The following is a 21,411-nucleotide window of genomic DNA, read 5'->3' on the forward strand; positions in this document are numbered from 1 at the left end:
ATATCTGAATGATAAGATTTTGAAAACTTTTTGAGGGTAAAATTAACATTTCATGAAATACACAAATCTTAAATGTACAATTCAATGAATTTTTAATACATTTTTTAATTGTGAAATTTAACATATACATAACAGTGATAACTTTCCAAGTATGATTTAGCAAGTAGTTTAGAGAGCAAGTTTCAAAGAATGTTATTGGTTACAGTTCCACAGTTTTAGTTCTTTCCTTATTGTGAAATATAAGATATATACAGAAAGGTGATAACTTTCAAAGTACAATGTAACAAGTAGCTATAGAGCAACATTTGTAGAGCAAACCCAAAGAATATTATGGGTTACAGTTCCACCATTTCAGGTATTTCCTTCTAGCTATTCTAATACCCTAGCATCTAAAAATAAAATATTTATATAAAGATTCAGTATTCATAATCCTTTGTTAAATCCTATCCTGTCTGTTTCTACCCCTTCCTCTTGTTTAATCACTTTCTTGATCTTTAGGGGTGTCTAGCAGTGACCAGTGTAATTTGTTCATATTGAAAAGGGGTGTTGACATTAAGGGCAAGGGGGCTGCATCTGGTTGTTGTTCTTAAAGAGACTGTTTAGGACTTGCCTGGCATAGGAACACTCTGGTGGATTTAAGTTTCTGAGAGATAAACTTAGTGAATAAACTTTTTTAGAATCTCAGATAGGGACTTACCTATTTAGGGACTACTGTGGGTTAGGGCTGGCATACTGTGGCCATTTGGAATATCTAGCTGGAGTTTGTAACCTCCAGGACAGCCTCTTGACTCTTCAATGAATTTTGATAAAATATATATATATATGTATATACATATACTTGTGTAATCACTATCCCAGTCAAGATACAGAACATTCCATCACTCCAAAAACTTCCCTTGTACTCTTTTCCAGTCAGTTCTCACCCCCCAGAGGCAACCATTGTTCTCTCATTTCTATGGTCATTGGTTGGTTTTGCCTATTTTTAAGTTTCATGTAAATGGAGTCATGTAGTATATACTCTTTTGTGTCTGCCATCTTTCACTCAAATCAGGTTTTTGAGACTTTTCTGTATGGCTGTATGTATCAGTTCATTCTTTTTTGTTGCTGAGTAGTATTCCATTGTATGAATAGATCATAACTGTTTATCTCTTCTTCTGTTGATAGACATTTAGATTGTGTTTGTGGCCATTATGAATGAAACTGCTATAGACTTTCTGGAAAATGGGCTTTTTGTTTGGTTTTTGTGGACATGTGTTTTTACTTCCTCTGGGTAAATACCTAGGAATAGAATTGCTGGGTCATGGGAGGTTTATGTTTAAATTTATAAGAACCTGCCACCAGAAATGTGTGGGAGTTCAAGTTGCTCTACATCACCATCAGTATTAGGTGGTATCAGTCTTTAATTTTAACAATTCTAGTTAAAGTGAGATGACATTTCATTAATGTGCCTTTCTGTGTGCTTATTTAAGAACCTGCCACCAGAAATGTGTTCAAGTTGCTCTACATCACCATCAGTATTTGGTGGTGTCAGTCTTTTTAATTTTAACAATTCTAGTGGATGTGAGATGACATTTCATTAATGTACCTTTCTGTGTGCTTATTTGGTCATTAATGGTTCATTCAAATTTTGCCCATTTCAAGTTCAAGACTTTTGTACTTTTTTTTTTTTTGCCTGTTTTTGGTTTGTCTTTTTATTAATTTTAGGAATCTTTATATATTTTAGATGCAAGTACTTTGTCCAATGTTGTTTTGTGAAGAATGTCTACCAGTCTCTGTTTCCAGTGATTGGATCTTCTGGAATGTACTATTGTACCATTTTCAGATTAAAAATTGGACCCATTACTTTAAATTTAGGCATTTTACCTGAACCCATATTAAGCATATTATTTAAAAATATAAATAATATACTACTTAGAAATAAGTTTATCTTTGTAGATACCCTATACAGTGTTATAGATTTTGTTTTAAATAGCTGTTTTCTAAATAAAAAGAAGAAAATAAATCATAGTCTTTTATATTCACTGACTATTCCAGTTTGCTAATGCTGCCGGAATGCAAAACACCAGAAATGGATTGGCTTTTATAAAGGGTGTTTATTTGGTTACACAGTTACAGTCTTAAGGCCATAAAGCGTCCAAGGTAATGCATCAACAATCGGGTACCTTCACTGTAGGATGGCCAATGGCGTCTGGAAAACCTGTTAGCTGAGAAGACATGTGGCTGGCGTCTGCTTCAAAGTTCTGGTTGCAGAATATCTTTCTCCTGGGACGTTCCTTTCTAGGCTGCAGTTCCTCAAAAAATGTCACTCTTAGTTGCTCTTGAGGTGTTTGTCTTCTCTTAGCTTTTCCAGACCAAGAGTCTGCTTTCAATGGCATCTTCAAACTGTCTCTCATCTGCAGCTCCTTTCTCAGCTTCTGTGCATTCTTCAAAGTGTCCCTCTTGGCTGTAGCAAGTTTGCTCCTTCTTTCGGAGCTTACATAGTGCTCTAGTAAACTAATCAAGGCCCATGCTGTATGGGTGGGGCCACACCTCCGTGGAAATTATCCACTGAAAGATCTCACCCACAGTTGAGTGATCACATCTCCACGGAAACATCCAATCAAAAGTCTCCAACCCAGTCAACACCAATATGTTTCCCGCCCACGCAAGACTACATGAAAGATAATGGCGTTTTGGGGGACATAATACATCCAAACCAGCACGCCCACATACCGACCATTCATGGTACTCTTCATTCCTTCCTGTAGACCTGAGTTTCATCTGATGTCATTTCCCCTCAGCCTGAAGAATTTCCTGCAGCCTTTCTTTTAATGGATGTCTGGTGATGAATTGTCTGTTTTCTTTTACCTGAAGATATCTATAGTTTACCCTTATTTAAAAATAATAGCTTCATTGAGGTATAATTTTCATACTGTAACGTTCACCTGTTTAAAGTGTACATTTCAGTGGTTAGTATGTTTACAGAGTTGTACAACCATCACCACAATCTAATTTTAGAACCTTTCTGTCGCCACACACAGAGACCTCCTGCCCATTATTAGACTCTATTCTCCATCACCCTATCCCCAGGCAACCACAAATCTGCTTCCTATTTCTATAAATTTGCCTGTTGTGGTCTTTTTTTTTTTTTTGTAATTGTGATTGTTCACGTACCATACAATTATCCAAAGATCCAAAGTGTACAATCACTTGCCCCCGGTACCCTCATAACAGCTGTGCATCCATCACCACAGTTAATTTTTGTTCAATTTTTAGAACATTTTCATTACTCCAGACAAGAAATAAAAACAAAGAAGAGAGGAAAGAAAAAGGGGGAGTGGGGGCTCAAATCCTACCATATCCCTAACCCCCCCCTCCATTCTTGACTCATAGTATTGGTATAGTACATTTGTTACTGTTGATGAAAGAACGTTGAAATACTACTAACTGTAGTATATAGTTTGCAGTAGGTATATGTTTTCTCCCTATATGCCCCTCTATTATTAACTTCTAGTTGTAGTATCGTACATTTGTCCTGGTTCATGAAAAAGATTTCTGATATTTGTATAGTTAATCACAGACATTGCCCACCATAGGATTCAGTTTTATACATTCCCATCTTTTAACTTCCAACTTTCCTTCTGGTGACATACATGGGTCTGAGCTTCCCCTTTCCACCACATTCACACACCATTCAGCACTGTTAGTTATTCTCACAACGTGCAACCATCACTTCTGTTTATTTCCAAACATCCTAGTTGAACTTTCTGCTCATACTAAGCAACTGCTCCCCATTCTTTAGCCTCGTTCTATATCTTGGTAACTTATATTTCATGTGTATGAGTTTACATATTATAATTAGTGTATTGCCCTCAAGGTTTCATCATCAACCCATTTTTTTCAAGATGGTTTTGTTCACACGCCATACATTCCATCCTAAGTAAACAATCAGTGGTTCCCTGTATAGTCACATTTATGTGTTCATCACCCTTACTGCTATCTGTATAAGGGCATCTACATTTCTTCCACAAAGCAGGAGGAAGAGTCAAAGAAGGTAGAGAGGCAAAAGAAAAAGAAAAAAGAAAGAGGAAAAAAAATGACAGCTAGGAAGCAGCAAAAGGAAAGATAACCTTAAATCAAAGTAGAATAAATAGTCAGGCAACACCACCAATGCCAAGTGTCTCACACCCCTCCCCATGCCCCCTTCTTACCTTGGTATATTGCCTTTGTTACATTAAAGGAAGCATAATACAATGATTTTGTTATAGTCTCTAGTTTACATTGATTGTATTTTTCCCCCAGTGCCTCCCTATTTTTAACACCTTGCAAGGTTGACATTAGTTTGTTCTCCCTTGTGAAAAAATGTATTTGTACATTTTATCACAATTGTTGAACACTCTAGGTTTCACTAGTTATACAGTCCCAGTCTTTATCTTTCTTCTTTTCTTCTGATGTCCCACGTGCTCCTAACCTTCTTCTTTCAACTATGTTCATAGTTATCTTTGTTCAGTGTACTTACATTTCTGTGCTACCATCACCCAAAATTGTGTTGCAGATATCTCATTCGTGTCTTCTCCTATCTGTCTATAGTACTCCCTTTAGTATTTCCTGTAGGCCAGGTGTCTTGTTCACAAAGTCTCTCATTGTCTGTTTGTCAGAGAATATTTTGAATTCTCTCTCATATTTTGAAGGACAGTTTTGCTGGATATAGGATTCTTGGTTGGCAGTTTTTCTCTTTCAGTATCTTAAATATATCACCCCACTTCCTTCTTGCTGTCATGGTTTCTTCTGAGAAACCTGCACATAGTCTTATTAAGCTTCCTTTGTATGTGATGGATCACTTTTTCTCTTGCTGCTTTCAGGATTCTCTCTTTGTTTTTGACGTTTGATAATCTGACTATTAAGTGTCCTGGCGTAGACCTATTCAGCTCTATTCTGTTTGGAGTACCCTGCGCTTCTTAGAGCTGTAATTTTATGTCTTTCATAAAAGATGGGAAATTTTCATTGATTATTTCCTCTATTATTGCTTCTGCCCCTTTTCCCTTCTCCTTCTGGGATACCAATGATACGTACATTCTTGTATTTAGTTTTGTCCTTAAGTTTCTGGAGACACTGCATAAATTTTTCTTTCTTTTCTCTATCTGCTCTTTTGTGTGTAGGCTTTCAGGTGTTTTGTTCTCCAGTTTGTGTTTTCTTCTGCCTCTTGAGATCTGCTGCTGTGTGTTTCCATCGTGTCTTTCATCTCTTTCCATAGATTCAATTTCAATCTCTTTCCATAGATTCTGCCACTTGTTTTTTTGAACTTTCAATTTCTGCCTTATGTGTACCCAGTGTTTTTTAAATAGCCTTTATCTCTTTTGCCATATCTTCTCTAAACTTTCTGAATTGATTTGGTATTAGTTGTTTCAATTCCTGTATCTCAGTTGAAGTGTACGTTTGTTCCTTTGACTGGGCCATAACTTAATTTTTCTTAGTGTAGGTTGTAATTTTCTATTGTATAGGCATGGTTTCCTTGGTTACCCCAATCAGGTTTTCCCAGACAAGAAAAAGCTCAGGTCCCAGAAGGAGGAAGTATTCAGTATCTGGTTTCCCTGATGGTGTGTCGTAGAGGAATGACACACCCTGTGCTTTTGTGCCCCGCAGGTGGCGCCTGTCAGCCTGTCACTCCGGGCTGGTGTAAGGGGGTGTGGCCCGTGGCTCTCCTCCCCCAGGCTCTGGGGTTTGGTTCTGAATGTAAGGCAGGTAGTAGAGCTGAGCCCCTCCTCTTTCCTCTTGGGAAGCTATGCCCCCTACAGAGATGTCATTTGCATATAAATAGATTCTTTGTTACTTTGACTCTGCTACCTCCACCCTTGTCTGGGTCATAGTGCTAGGAGTTTAAAATGGCTGAGGCTTTTTCTACAGCAGAGCACTGCGAGCTGAAAACAGCTGAGGCTTCTCCACTGAGCAGCCCAGGTTGAGAGAGAGAGAAAGGGACAGAAAGCCCCCATCCACGGCCCCCAGATTGACCATCAGTCAGAGATAGTGGGCTCCCCGTCCTGAGACAGGTATGTCCCCTGACTCTCCCAAGGTCAGTTGTCACCAAAAGCCTGTGTCTGCTTGTTGGGTATTTGCTGTCTGTATTGAGCAGTTAACATTAAAACCCCAGTTGGAGCTGGGCTGAGGTATATTCGCTTGTTCAGAGAGTGCTGCTCTCTAGCACTGGGAGGCTTCCGTGAGGGAGGGACTCTCCGCTTGGATCTGCAGTTTTTACTTACAGGTTTTATGCTGTGATCTCGGGCATTCCTCCCAATTCAAGTTGGTGTATGAGGAGTGGACAGTCACATTTGTCTCCCCACAGTTATTCCAGGTTATTTACTAATTTTTCTGTTATTAGTTGTTCCAGGGGGCCTAACTAGCTTCCACTCCTCTGTGCCACCATCTTAGCTCCTCCCACTTGAACCATGTGGTCTTTTGTCTTTCACTTAGCATAATGTTTTTGACATTCATCCATATTGTAGCGTGTATCAGTATTTTATTCCTTTTTATTGCCAAATTTTAATTCCATGGTATGGATATACCACATTTTGTGTACCCATTCATCAGTTGATGTATGTTGGGTTGCTTTCACTCCTTGGGTATTATAAGTAAGCTGCTGTGAACATTTGTGTACAAGCTTTTGTGTGGACATAGGTTTTCATTTCTCTTGGGTAAGTAGATAGGAGTAGAACTGCTGTCACCCTCATTTTTGAACAGTATTTTCACTGGGTATAGAATTCAGGATTGATTGAAAGGCGTCATTCCACTGGCTTCTGTGATTTCTTTCATTGTTTCTGATGAGAAGTCAGCCACCATGCATACTGTTCTTCCCAGAATTTATCTTTATTTCTGGTTTTCAGTAGTTTCAGTTTTCTTTGTATTTATCCTCCTTGGAGTTTGCCTAGCCTCTTGGATTTAAGTTAATATTTTTCTCAAAATTTGGGAGATTTTCAACTATTATTTCTGCCATTATCTTTTCCCTCCCTCATTCTTTTTCTTCTCTTCCTCTGGATTTCGATTATTTATGTATTAGACCACTTAATTGTCTTTCAGGTCACTGAGGCTCTGTTCACTTCTTTTACACAAACTTAAAAAAAAAAACAAACTGTTCCTTAGATTAGATAATTTTCTTTGATCTTTCTTCAAGTTCACTGCCTTTTGCTTCTACTGACTTTAATCTGCTCTTATGCCCATGTAGTTAGTTTTTAATTTTGAATATTGTAATTTTCAGTTCTAGATTTTTCCATTTGATTCTTTTTTTTGTAGTTTCCCTTTGTTGAGATTCTTTATCATTTCAGTTATTTTGACCATGTTTTGCTTTAAGTTCTTGAATGTATTTATAATAACTGCTTAAAGTACTTGTCTGCTAATTACAATATCTAAGTTATCTCTTGGTCTGTTTCTTTTTTTTTTTTTAATCATCATTTTATTGAGATATATTCACATACCACGCAGTCATACAAAACAAATCGTACTTTCCATTGTTTACAGTACCATTACATAGTTGTACATTCATCACCTAAATCAATCCCTGACACCTTCATTGGCACACACACAAAAATAACAAGAATAATAATTAGAGTGAAAAAGAGCAATTGAAGTAAAAAAGAACACTGGGTACCTTTGTCTGTTTGTTTCCTTCCCCTATTTTTCTACTCATCCATCCCTAAGCTAGACAAAGTGGAGTGTGGTCCTTATGGCTTTCCCAATCCCTTTGTCACCCCTCATAAGCTACATTTTTATACAACTGTTTTCGAGATTCATCGGTTCTGGGTTGTAGTTTGATAGTTTCAGGTATCCACCACCAGCTACCCCAATTCTTTAGAACCTAAAAAGGGTTGTCTAAATTGTGCGTAAGAGTGCCCACCAGAGTGACCTCTCGGCTCGTTTTGGAATCTCTCTGCCACTGAAGCTTATTTCATTTCCTTTCACATCCCCCTTTTGGTCAAGAAGATGTTCTCCGTCCCACGATGCCGGGTCTACATTCCTCCCCGGGAGTCATATTCCACGTTGCCAGGGAGATTCACTCCCCTGGGTGTCTAATCCTACGTAGGGGGGAGGGCAGTGATTTCACCTTTCAAGTTGGCTTAGCCAGAGAGAGAGGGCCACATCTGAGCAACAAAGAGGCGTTCAGGAGGAGACTCTTAGGCACAAATATAGGGAGGCCTAGCCTCTCCTTTGCAGCAACCGTCTTCCCAAGGGTAAAACTTATGGTAGAGGGCTCAACCCATCAAACCACCAGTCCCCTATGTCTGTGGTCATGTTAGCAACCATGGAGGTGGGGTAGGCGAATACCCCTGCATTCTCCACAGGCTCCTCAAGGGGGCACTACATCTTTTTTTTTTCCTTGTTTTTCTTTCTTTCTTTTTTTTTTTTTAACTTTCCCTTCTTTTTTAAATCAACTGTATGAAAAAAAAAGTTAAAAAGAAAACAAACATACAATAAAAGAACATTTCAAAGAGACCATAACAAGGGAGTAAGAAAAAGACAACTAACCTAAGATAACTGCTTAACTTCCAACATGTTCCTACTTTACCCCAAGAAAGTTACATAATACAGCAACCTTTCTGTGAACTTCTTCCTACTATATCCATCAGAAATTAACAGACCATAGTCATTCCTGGGCATCCCCAGAACGTTAAATAGCTTATCTGTTCTTCTTGGATTATTGTTCCCCCTTCCTTAATTGCTCTCTACTGCTAGTTCCCCTACATTCTACATTATAAACCATTTGTTTTACATTTTTCAAAGTTCACATTAGTGGTAGCATATAATATTTCTCTTTTTGTGCCTGGCTTATTTCACTCAGCATTATGTCTTCAAGGTTCATCCATGTTGTCATATGTTTCACGAGATCGTTCCTTCTTACTGCCGCGTAGTATTCCATCGTGTGTATATACCACATTTTATTTATCCACTCATCTGTTGAAGGACATTTGGGTTGTTTCCATCTCTTGGCAATTGTGAATAATGCTGCTATGAACATTGGCGTGCAGATATCTGTTCGTGTCACTGCTTTCCGATCTTCCGGGTATATACCGAGAAGTGCAATCGCTGGATCGAATGGTAGCTCTATATCTAGTTTTCTAAGGAACTGCCAGACTGACTTCCAGAGTGGCTGAACCATTATACAGTCCCACCAACAATGAATAAGAGTTCCAATTTCTCCACATCCCCTCCAGCATTTGTAGTTTCCTGTTTGTTTAATGGCAGCCATTCTAACCGGTGTTAGATGGTATCTCATTGTGGTCTTACTTTGCATCTCTCTAATAGCTAGTGAAGCTGAACATTTTTTCATGTGTTTCTTGGCCATTTGTATTTCCTCTTCAGAGAACTGTCTTTTCATATCTTTTGCCCATTTTATAATTGGGCTGTCTGTACTATTGTCATTGAGTTGTAGGATTTCTTTGTATATGCAAGATATCAGTCTTTTGTCAGATACACGGTTTCCAAAAATTTTTTCCCATTGAGTTGGCTGCCTCTTTACCTTTTTGAGAAATTCCTTTGAGGTGCAGAAACTTCTAAGCTTGAGGAGTTCCCATTTATCTGTTTTCTCTTTTGTTGCTTGTGCTTTGGGTGTAAAGTCTAGGAAGTGGCCGCCTAATACAAGGTCTTGAAGATGTTTTCCTACATTATCTTCTAGGAGTTTTATGGTACTTTCTTTTATATTGAGATCTTTGGTCCATTTTGAGTTAATTTTTGTGTAGGGGGTGAGGTAGGGGTCCTCTTTCATTCTTTTGGATATGGATATCCAACTCTCCCAGCCCCATTTGTTGAAAAGACCATTATGGCTCAGTTCAGTGACTTTGCGGGCCTTATCAAAGATCAGTCGGCCATAGATCTGAGGGTCTATCTCTGAATTCTCAATTCGATTCCATTGATCTATATGTCTATCTTTGTGCCAGTACCATGCTGTTTTGGCAACTGTGGCTTTATAATAAGCTTCAAAGTCAGGGAGTGTAAGTCCTCCCACTTCGTTTTTCTTTTTTAGAGTGTCTTTAGCAATTCGAGGCATCTTCCCTTTCCAAATAAATTTGATAACTAGCTTTTCCAAGTCTGCAGAGTAGGTTGTTGGAATTTTGATTGGGATTGCATTGAATCTGTAGATGAGTTTGGGTAGAATTGACATCTTAATGACATTTAGTCCTCCTATCCATGAACATGGAATATTTTTCCATGTTTTAAGGTCCCCTTCTATTTCTTTTAGTAGAGTTATGTAGTTTTCTTTGTATAGGTCTTTTACCTCTTTGGTTAAGTTTATTCCTAGGTACTTGATTTTTTTAGTTGCTATTGAAAATAGTATCTTTTTCTTGAGTGTCTCTTCAGTTTGTTCATTTCTAGCATATAGAAACATTACTGACTTATGTGCATTAACCTTGTATCCCGCTACTTTGCTAAATTTGTTTATTAGCTCTAGTAGCTGTATCATCGATTTCTCAGGGTTTTCTAGATATAAGATCATATCATCTGCAAACAATGACAGTTTTACTTCTTCTTTTCCAATTTGGATGCCTTTTATTTCTTTGTCTTGCCGGATTGCCCTGGCTAGCACTTCCAGCACAATGTTGAATAACAGTGGTGACAGCGGGCATCCTTGTCTTGTTCCTGATCTTAGAGGGAAGGCTTTCAGTCTCTCACCATTGAGTACTATGCTGGCTGTGGGTTTTTCATATATGCTCTTTATCATGTTGAGGAAGTTTCCTTGAATTCCTACCTTTTGAAGTGTTTTTATCAAAAAGGGATGTTGGATTTTGTCAAATGCTTTTTCAGCATCTATTGAGATGATCAATTGATTTTTCCCTTTCGAGTTTTTAATGTGTTGTAATACATTGATTGTTTTTCTTATGTTGAACCATCCTTGCATGCCTGGAATGAACCCCACTTGGTCATGGTGTATGATTTTTTTAATGTGTCTTTGGATTCGATTTGCAAGTATTTTGTTGAGGATTTTTGCATCTATATTCATTAGGGAGATTGGCCGGTAGTTTTCCTTTTTTGTAGCATCTTTGCCTGGTTTTGGTATTAGATTGATGTTAGCTTCATAAAATGAGTTAGGTAGTGTTCCATTTTTTTCAATGTTTTGAAAGAGTTTGAGTAAGATTGGTGTCAGTTCTTTCTGGAAAGTTTGGTAGAATTCCCCTGTGAAGCCATCTGGCCCTGGGCATTTATTTGTGGGAAGATTTTTGATGACTGATTGGATCTCTTTGCTTGTGATGGGTTGGTTGAGGTCTTCTATTTCTTCTCTGGTCAGTCTAGGTTGTTCATATGTTTCCAGGAAATTGTCCATTTATTCTACATTGTCCAGTTTGTTGCCATACAGTTGTTCATAATATCCTCTTATAATTTTTTTAATTTCTTCAGGATCTGCAGTTATGTCACCTTTTTCATTCATTATTTTGTTTATATGGGTCTTCTCTCTTTTTGATTTTGTCAGTCTAGCTAGGGGCTTGTCGATCTTGTTGATCTTCTCAAAGAACCAACTTTTGGTGATCTTTATCCTCTCTATTGTTTTTTTGTTCTCTATGTCATTTATTTCTGCTTTAATCCTTGTTATTTCTTTTCTTGTACTTGGTTTAGGATTGGTTTGCTGTTCATTTTCTAGCTTCTTCAGTTGATCCATTAGTTCTTTGATTTTGGCTCTTTCTTCCTTTTTAATATATGCGTTTAGTGCTATAAATTTCCCCCTTAGCACTGCTTTTGCTGCATCCCATAGGTTTTGGTATGTTGTGTTCCCATTTTCATTCGTCTCTATATATTTAGCAATTTCTCTTGCTATTTCTTCTTTAACCCACTGATTGTTTAGGAGTGTGTTGTTTAACCTCCAGGTATTTGTGAATTTTCTAAGTCTCTGATGGTTATTGACTTCTAATTGTATTCCATTGTGGTCAGAGAATGTGGTTTGAATAATTTCAATCTTTTTAAATTTATTGAGGCTTGTTTTATGTCCCAGCATATGATCTATTCTGTAGAAGGTTCCGTGAGCACTAGAAAAGTATGTGTATCCTGGTGATTTGGGATGTAATGTCCTGTATATGTCTGTTAAATCTAATTCATTTATCAGATTGTTTAGGTTTTCAATTTCCTTATTGGTCTTCTGTCTGGTTGATCTATCTATAGGAGAGAGTGATGTGTTGAAGTCTCCCACAATTATTGTGGAAACATCAATTGCTTCCTTTAGTTTTGCCAGTATTTCTCTCATGTATTTTGTGGCACCTTGGTTGGGTGCATAGACATTTACGATTGTTATTTCTTCTTGCTGAATTGCCCCTTTTATTAGTATGTAGTGGCCTTCTTTGTCTCTCAAAACATCCCTGCATTTGAAGTCTATTTTATCTGAGATTAATATTGCTACACCTGCTTTCTTTTGGCTGTAGCTTGCATGAAATATTTTTTTCCATCCTTTCACTTTCAGTTTCTTTGTGTCCCTGTGTCTAAGATGAGTCTCTTGTATGCAACATATTGATGGTTCATTTTTTTTTTTTTTTTTTTTCAGTTTTTTTTTTTTTTAATCATCATTTTATTGAGATATATTCACATACCACGCAGTCATACAAAACAAATTGTACTTTCGATTGTTTACAGTACCATTACATAGTTGTACATTCATCACCTAAATCAATCCCTGACACCTTCATTAGCACACACACAAAAATAACAAGAATAATAATTAGAGTGAAAAAGAGCAATTGAAGTAAAAAAGAACACTGGGTACCTTTGTCTGTTTGTTTGCTTCCCCTACTTTTCTACACATCCATCCATAAACTAGACAAAGTGGAGTTTGGTCCTTATGGCATTCCCAATCCCACTGTCACCCCTCATAAGCTACATTTTTATACAACTGTCTTCGAGATTCATGGGTTCTGGGTTGTAGTTTGATAGTTTCAGGTATCCACCACCAGCTACCCCAATTCTTTAGAACCTAAAAAAGGTTGTCTAAAGTGTGCGTAAGAGTGCCCACCAGAGTGATCTCTCGGCTCGTTTTGGAATCTCTCTGCCACTGAAGCTTATTTCATTTCCTTTCACATCCCCCTTTTGGTCAAGAAGATGTTCTCCATCCCACGATGCTGGGTCTACATTCCTCCCCGGGAGTCATATTCCACGTTGCCAGGGAGATTCACTTCCCTGGGTGTCTGATCCCACGTAGGGGGGAGGGCAGTGATTTCACCTTTCAAGTTGGCTTAGCCAGAGAGAGAGGGCCACATCTGAGCAACAAAGAGGCATTCATGAGGAGATTCTTAGGCACAAATACAGGGAGGCCTAGCCTCTCCTTTGCAGCAACCGTCTTCCCAAGGGTAAAACTTATGGTAGAGGGCTCAACCAATCAAACCACCAGTCCCCTATGTCTGTGGTCATGTTAGCAACCATGGAGGTGGGGTAGGCGAATATCCCTGCATTCTCCACAGGCTCCTCAAGGGGGCACTACATCTTTTTTTTTTTTTTCCTTGTTTGTCTTTTTTTTTTTTTTTTTTTTTTTTTAACTTTCCCTTCTTTTTTTTTTTTTTTTTTAATCGTCATTTTATTGAGATATATTCACATACCACGCAGTCATACAAAACAAATTGTACTTTCGATTGTTTACAGTACCATTACATAGTTGTACATTCATCACCTAAATCAATCCCTGACACCTTCATTAGCACACACACAAAAATAACAAGAATAATAATTAGAGTGAAAAAAGAGCAATTGAAGTAAAAAAGAACACTAGGTACCTTTGTCTGTTTGTTTGCTTCCCCTACTTTTCTACACATCGATCCATAAACTAGACAAAGTGGAGTTTGGTCCTTATGGCATTCCCAATCCCACTGTCACCCCTCATAAGCTACATTTTTATACAACTGTCTTCGAGATTCATGGGTTCTGGGTTGTAGTTTGATAGTTTCAGGTATCCACCACCAGCTACCCCAATTCTTTAGAACCTAAAAAGGGTTGTCTGAAGTGTGCGTAAGAGTGCCCACCAGAGTGATCTCTCGGCTCGTTTTGGAATCTCTCTGCCACTGAAGCTTATTTCATTTCCTTTCACATCCCCCTTTTGGTCAAGAAGATGTTCTCCATCCCACGATGCTGGGTCTACATTCCTCCCCGGGAGTCATATTCCACGTTGCCAGGGAGATTCACTTCCCTGGGTGTCTGATCCCACGTAGGGGGGAGGGCAGTGATTTCACCTTTCAAGTTGGCTTAGCCAGAGAGAGAGGGCCACATCTGAGCAACAAAGAGGCATTCATGAGGAGATTCTTAGGCACAAATACAGGGAGGCCTAGCCTCTCCTTTGCAGCAACCGTCTTCCCAAGGGTAAAACTTATGGTAGAGGGCTCAACCCATCAAACCACCAGTCCCCTATGTCTGTGGTCATGTTAGCATGATGGTTCATTTTTTTTGATCCATTCTGCGAATCTATATCTTTTAATTGGGGAGTTTAATCCATTTACATTCAACGTTATAACCGTGAAGGCATTTCTTGAATCGGCCATCTTATCCTTTGGTTTATGTTTGCCATATTTTTCCCCTCTCTCTATTAATATCCTTTATTGTACCCATACCGAATCTCTTTAGTACTGAACCTTTCTCCAAGTCTCTCTGTCCTGTCTTTGTTTCTCTGTCTGTAGGGCTCCCTTTAGTATCTCCAGTAGGGCAGGTCTCTTGTTAGCAAATTCTCTCAGCATTTGTTTGTCTGTGAAAAATTTAAGCTCTCCCTCAAATTTGAAGGAGAGCTTTGCTGGATAAAGTATTCTTGGCTGGAAATTTTTCTCACTCAGAATTTTAAATATATCATGCCACTGCCTTCTCGCCTCCATGGTGGCTGCTGAGTAGTCACTACTTAGTCTTATGCTGTTTCCTTTGTATGTGGTGAATTGCTTTTCTCTTGCTGCTTTCAGAACTTGCTCCTTCTCTTCTGTGTTTGACAGTTTGATCAGTATATGTCTCGGAGTGGGTTTATTTGGATTTATTCTATTTGGAGTTCGCTGAGCATTTATGATTTGTGTATTTATGTTGTTTTGAAGATTTGGGAAGTTTTCCCCAACAATTTCTTTGAATACTCTTCCTAGACCTTTACCCTTTTCTTCCCCTTCTGGGACACCAATGAGTCTTATATTTGGACGTTTCATATTATCTGTCATATCCCTGAGGTCCGTTTCGATTTTTTCAATTTTTTTCCCCATTCTTTCTTTTATGCTTTCATTTTCCATTCTGTCATCTTCCAGGTCACTGATTCATTGTTCAACTTCCTCTAGTCTTGTACTATGAGTGTCCAGAATCTTTTTAATTTGGTCAACCGTTTCTTTAATTTCCGTAAGATCATCCATTTTTTTATTTAGTCTTGCAATGTCTTCTTTATGCTCTTCTAGGGTCTTCTTGATTTCCTTTATATCCCGTACTATGGTCTCATTGTTCATCTTTAGTTCTTTGAGTAGCTGCTCTAGGTGCTGTGTCTCTTTTGGTCTTTTGATTTGGGTGCTTGGGCTTGGGTTATCCATATCATCTGGTTTTTTCATATGCTTTATAATTTTCTGTTGTTTTTGGCCTTGTCGCATTTGCTGAACTTGATAGGGTTCTTTTAGGATTTGTAGACCAATTGAAGTCCTTATCTCTAATTTATCATATCTACAGCTTCGTGGAGTACACTTTCTCTAACTAAGCAGCAGGTGGCGTCCACGAGCCACCTGTTCTCCACAAGCCAGTTCTCCCCTGCTTAGCCTTTTTGGTGAGTGGGGGAGTGAGTCTTGTGGGGTCCAATTGGTGTACCAAGCTTGCGTGTGTAGTTGGTGTTGCCTGCCCTGTATATGGGGCGTGTTTCTGGGCAGTCAGGGAGGGGGGGGGTGGCTCTAACAATCAAATCTCCCTGGTGGTCCTAGAGTTTTAAAGCTGCAGCAATGGTCTAATCCTTCAGTTCAGTCCTGCCACAGTTTGTCTCTGCCACTGACCCACAAGTCCTTGGTATTGGCGTATGGCTCCTGAGACTTGCAAGTGGGCCCCTCTTCCAGGCCGTGCACCCCGGGTCCTCTGTTGAGGGATGACTGTGCTATGTCACAGGTGAGTGCCGTCCCCCCAGGGCAGTTCTGGGCTGCTGGGCTGTGTAGGGAGGCTCCCAGTCTGCTGAAATGATGGCTGAATGAGGCTTTGTTAATTCACACTGCTCTACCTTCCCAACTCTGGGACAATCAGCTGAGGTTGCAGGGAAGGCTAATGTCCACGCCCAGTTTTGTGGTGTGTGCCTGTTATTTGAAGCACTTCCGTCACACTGGGTTGTCTGGGGCAGTTCTGGGCTATGGGGCTGGCGATGGCAGGAGTGTTTCCTGTCCACCAGGATGATGGCTGTGAGTGGACACCCCCCTTTTCTTGGGAAGTTGTGGTGTTTAGTGAATTTTCTCAGCCACTGGATTATTGCGTTTTGTCTCAGAGCTCTCCTAGTTCTGCTCTTGACTTGACCTGCCCAAATAGCAAGTCTTTGAAGCTTTCTGTATTGGGCTTCTTAGAGTAATTGTTTTAGAAAAAGAAAAAAGGATTAAAAAAAAAAAAAAAAAAAAAACGGGCCATCCTCAGAGATCTAATGGGTTGTTGAAATGCTAAGAGACAATGTAACCAGGGCCATTAAGGAAAGGTCCACAGGGCAGAGAGATCAGCTTTTCTTCGGGATTTGCATATGCGCCTCAGGGCCCTTCCCCTTTCTATGTTCACCAGAACTCCAAAAATCCTCCGCTTTTATTTTGGAGTTTTTGTGTTGTTTTTTTTCTATGCCTGTCTCCTCTCTGCTGGGCTGGCTGCTCTCAGATTCTCTGGTGTCTGGTCTCAGTCTATCTATGGTTGGAGTTTGGATCAGTAGAATGCGTTTCTGATAAGGGCTGCCACTGCAGTTCTCCCTTCTCCTTCCCGGAGCTGACAGCCCCTCCTCCCCCGGGACTGAGCCTGGCAGGGAGGGGCGTGGGTCCCCTGGCCGCAGAAACTTACAGATTTCGCTGATCTCAGCAGTTCCACATTTTCATGAGTGTTGTATGAAGTATGCCCAAAGTCAGATTGCTCTGTGGTGTCCAGTCCACGCAGTTCCTGGCTTTCTACCTACTTTCCTGGAGGAGTAACTAAAACATACAGGTCACTAGTCTGCCATCTTGCCCCGCCTCCTCGCATAGCAGAAGTTATGTGACATCACTTCTACTCTGTTGATCATCAGTCATTGTTAGCCCCAATTCAAGAGGAGAGACATAGGTCCACCTCTCAATGGGAGAAGAGTGAAGGAATTTACAGCTGTATTTTAAAACCATAATACTCTTTTCACAAGTATTAAGTTCCCCTTTTTGTCCTAGCCTACTCCTACATATATTTCAGTAGGTAGTCATTGAAATAGTGTATTTTTTTTTGACTCTAGAAGAATAGGTCTTAGAGTAAATTTGTGTGTAAAGGTTTAAGAAAGGAGTAAGTAAAGTATTTCACTTCTTAAAATCATATCCTTAGGTTGATTATTTTTTATCTTTTTGTTTGTAGCATACAGCATTTAATGAAAAATCCATGCTTAAGGGGTAAAAATGGCAGGCTTCCTAGATAATTTCCGTTGGCCGGAATGTGAATGTATTGACTGGAGCGAGAGAAGAAATGCAGTGGCTTCTGTAGTAGCAGGGATATTGGTAAGTGAGAAAGCCTGGTGGGTGAGATTGATGCCTCATCCTTTGCCCTGAAAATTAATGTTGATTCCTTTAACCCTTCCAGGATTATTTATTTCACTCTTGTTAATATATACATAGTTAACCAGAGTTCTAGACACTGTTACTAAACAGAACTTGGTAGGCCTTTGATGCATTTGACTTTGTTAATTTGTTCAAGTTAATATTTTTTTTTCAGTGATGATACAATGATTACAGGCAGTAACATTTTTAACTTAATGATGCAATATGCACAAGTCTTTTGAGACCTTCAAAGGCTCAGACCTTGATGTAATCAAAAATTATTGTTGTGACTCTTTGAAGTTCAAGATGTATAGGCAGTGTCCCTTCTTAAGCTGCATTAAAACTCTGAGGCCCTGCGGCAGCTCTGGGAAGGGATGCCCCCTGCCTTCCCCAGCTGCGCTTTGGGGGTGGGGGTGGGGGGATAAGAAGATGAAATTTGTGAGAGAAACTATTGCTTAATTTTCTCCCCCCCTTTTTTTCTTTTTTAACTTTTTATTATTGAAAATATTAAGCACATAACAAGAAGAGAGAATGATATCCAGATCCCCCTCCACCTTCACCCCCGTGTACCTGTCGTCCAGCTTCAAACAATATCCAGTCATGACCCATAATGCTTCATTAGTCCATCAACCACCCTAGCCCCCAATGCATTATTTTAAAGCAAATTTCGTTATCTTTCTATTATGTTTTCCTAATTCATCTTTATTTCAGTGTATTGTTCTACACCTCAAGTCCAGTAGAATAAAATAAAAACAGCAGAGCAAGAACCAAAGATAATTGTGAAGTGATCTACATGCTGAAGATGTTTGTTTTCTTGCCCTTTATGGTCATCTCATCTGCACTTAATTTGACTACAGAATTCTTTAGCAACTTGTCTTCTTTAAGTCTTTTAAGCTTAGTTACATAGAAGCAGTACATTTTATAGACTCATGTTGTCAGTCATATTTAATTAAATTACATAATTAATAAAAACTATAGCGGGGTTAAACAGTTTTAGAGACTACCACTCTTGGTAAGCATACAACTCATTTGTGGGAGTAAAAGTACTTGGCAAACCAACTAGCCATGAATACTTGGCTTATGTAGTGTGGGCCTAGTCAGAATGTTCTCTAGAAAGTGAAATACATCAGGTAATTGGAGGTTAGTTAAAACAGCTTCTGCTGTATATAATTATAGTGGATGCAAGAAGCAAATAGTTCATTCCTAAATAAATTTTTCATCTTGCATTGACAGCAGGACTTCAGTATCTTATAAACAAGATTATTTTTCTTCATTTTTAATAAGAGATTTAAAAATTCAACATTCGAAACTCAAAGTAGAAATATTTTAGGTTTCATTTCTATGGTCTATAGAAAAAAAACACACATTAAAGAGCAGGTATTGTATTAAGCATAAGTTTTAGCATTTTTATGACTGGGGCTTTTTTTTTTTTTTTCAAGTTTTTTACAGGTTGGTGGATAATGATTGACGCAGCCGTGGTGTATCCTAAGCCAGAACAGTTGAACCACGCCTTTCACACATGTGGTGTGTTTTCCACATTGGCTTTCTTCATGTAAGTATGAAGGTAATTCTCAATTCAAGATTATTTTTCTAAAAATATTTTTCCCTTAAGGTTCATTGCTATTTTGGGTAACTTTTAAATTTGATGAATTCTTCACTAACATGATAAATATATTGACATGCTCCCATTTTCTTAAGACCTATTATCAAGAATGAAGGTGGAATGTATTCACATATCTTTTTAGCATCTATAATGATCATTATAGGATTTTTCTCCTTTTATTTGTCAATAAGGTAAATTACCTTATTTTAGCAGCTCCAAGATATACTTTTTCAGATTTTTTTTTTTTACAGTAAAAAAATTTTTTTTATAGAGAAGTTCTGGGTTTATAGACCAGCCATGCATAAAATACAGATTTAGTATACAAACTCCACAACCAATACCTTGCATTGGTGTGGAACATTTGTTACAATTGATAATAGTACTTTTTTGTAATTGTACTATTTTTTTTAAAAGTAGTTTTGTTACAATTGATGAAAGATTATTAAAACAATACTACTAACTCTCATCCATAGTTTACATTAGTTGTATTTTTTACCATTTACCACCCTATTATTAATACCTTGTATTGTGTTGTACATTTGTTATAATTCATGAAAGAACATTCTTATATGTGTATTATTAATTATAGTCCATCATCTACAATAGGGTTCACTGTGTTATACAGTCCAATGCTTTATCTTTTAATTTTTATTCTAATAACATATATGACCTAACATTTCCCCTTTTAACTACATTATCCTGTATAATTCAGTGCTGTTAACCACACTCACAATAATGTATTACCATTACCACCATCCATTTCCAAACCTTTACAATCAACCTAAATAGAAATTGTGTACAAATTTAGCATCAACTCCCCATTCTTTAACCCCAGTCTGTCCTCTAGGAACCTATATTCTAGATTGCAAGTATGAGTTTGCTTGTTATCAGTGAGATCATACAATATTTGTCCTCTTCTGTCTGGCTTATTTCACTCAGCATAATGTCCTCAGGGTTCATGCATGTTGTCATATCATCAGGACTTCATTCTTTTTACACCTGAATTATATTCCATTTCATGTACATACCACATTTTGTTTATCCATGCATGCATTTGTTGATGAACACTTTGAGTTGCTTCCAAGTTTTGACAATTGTGAATAATGCCACTATGAACATCAGTGTGCCAATATCTATTTGAGTTCTTTTTTTTTTTTTTTTTCATTTTTATTGAGATTGTTCAGATACCATACAATTATCCAAAGATCCAAAGTGTACAATCACTTGCCCCTGGGTACCCTCATACAGCTGTGCATCCATCACACTTAATTTTTGTTCAATTTTTAGAAAATTTTCATTACTCCAGACAAGAAATAAAGTGAAAGATGGAAAAGAAAAAAAAAAAAGAAAAGGAAACTCTAATCCTCCCCTATCTCTAACCAACCCCCCTCAATTGTTGACTCGTAGTATTGATACAGTACATTTGTTACTGTTTATGGAAAAATGTTGAAATACTACTAACTGTAGTATATAGTTTGTAATAGGTATGTAGTTCTTCCCTATATGCCCCTCTATTATTAACTTCTAATTGTATTGTCATACATTTGTTCTGGTTCATGGAAGTGATTTCTAGTATTTGTACAGTTGATCATGGACATTGCCCACCATAGGATTCAGTTTTATACATTCCCATCTTTTGACCTCCAACTTTCCTTCTGGTGACATATATGACTCTGAGCTTCCCCTTTCCACCTCATTCACACACCATTCGGCGCTGTTAGTTATTCTCACATCTTGCTGCCAACACCCCTGTTCATTTCCAAACATTTAAGTTCATCCTAATTGAACATTCTGCTCATACTAAGCAACCACTCCCCATTCTTAAGCCTCGTCCTATATCTTGGTACCTTATATTTCATGTCTATGAGTTTACATATTATAATTAGTCCCTATCAGTGAGACCCTGCAATAATTGTCCTAATGTGTCTGGCTTATTTCACTCAGTATATTGCCCTCGAGGTTTTGTCATCAACCCATTTTTTTTTAATATGGTTTTGTTCACTCACCATACATTCTATCCCAAGTAAATAATCGATGGTTTTCTGCATGGTCATACATTTTTGTGTTCACCACCTTCACCATTATCTATATAAGAGCATCTACATTTCTTCCACAAGGCAGGAGGAAGAGTCAAAGAAGGTAGAGAGGAAAAAG

At 38.3% G+C, this 21,411-nt stretch overlaps 1 protein-coding gene across 2 annotated transcripts in view; it reads left to right on the forward strand.

The window, feature by feature from the left end:
* TMEM50B (transmembrane protein 50B) overlaps positions 1–21,411 on the forward strand; it is a 63,058-nt gene that overhangs the window by 21,055 nt on the left and 20,592 nt on the right. For both annotated transcript variants that reach the window (XM_037832277.1, XM_037832287.1), the window contains exons 2-3: positions 17,476–17,615; positions 19,094–19,206. In XM_037832277.1, the coding sequence (XP_037688205.1) occupies positions 17,517–17,615; positions 19,094–19,206 (212 nt within the window). In that variant the 5' untranslated portion in view covers positions 17,476–17,516. The remainder of the gene's footprint in view (positions 1–17,475; positions 17,616–19,093; positions 19,207–21,411) is intronic.

The sequence above is a fragment of the Choloepus didactylus genome, chromosome 1 (genome assembly GCF_015220235.1).
Source record: "Choloepus didactylus isolate mChoDid1 chromosome 1, mChoDid1.pri, whole genome shotgun sequence".
Classification (NCBI taxonomy): Eukaryota; Metazoa; Chordata; class Mammalia; order Pilosa; family Megalonychidae; genus Choloepus; species Choloepus didactylus.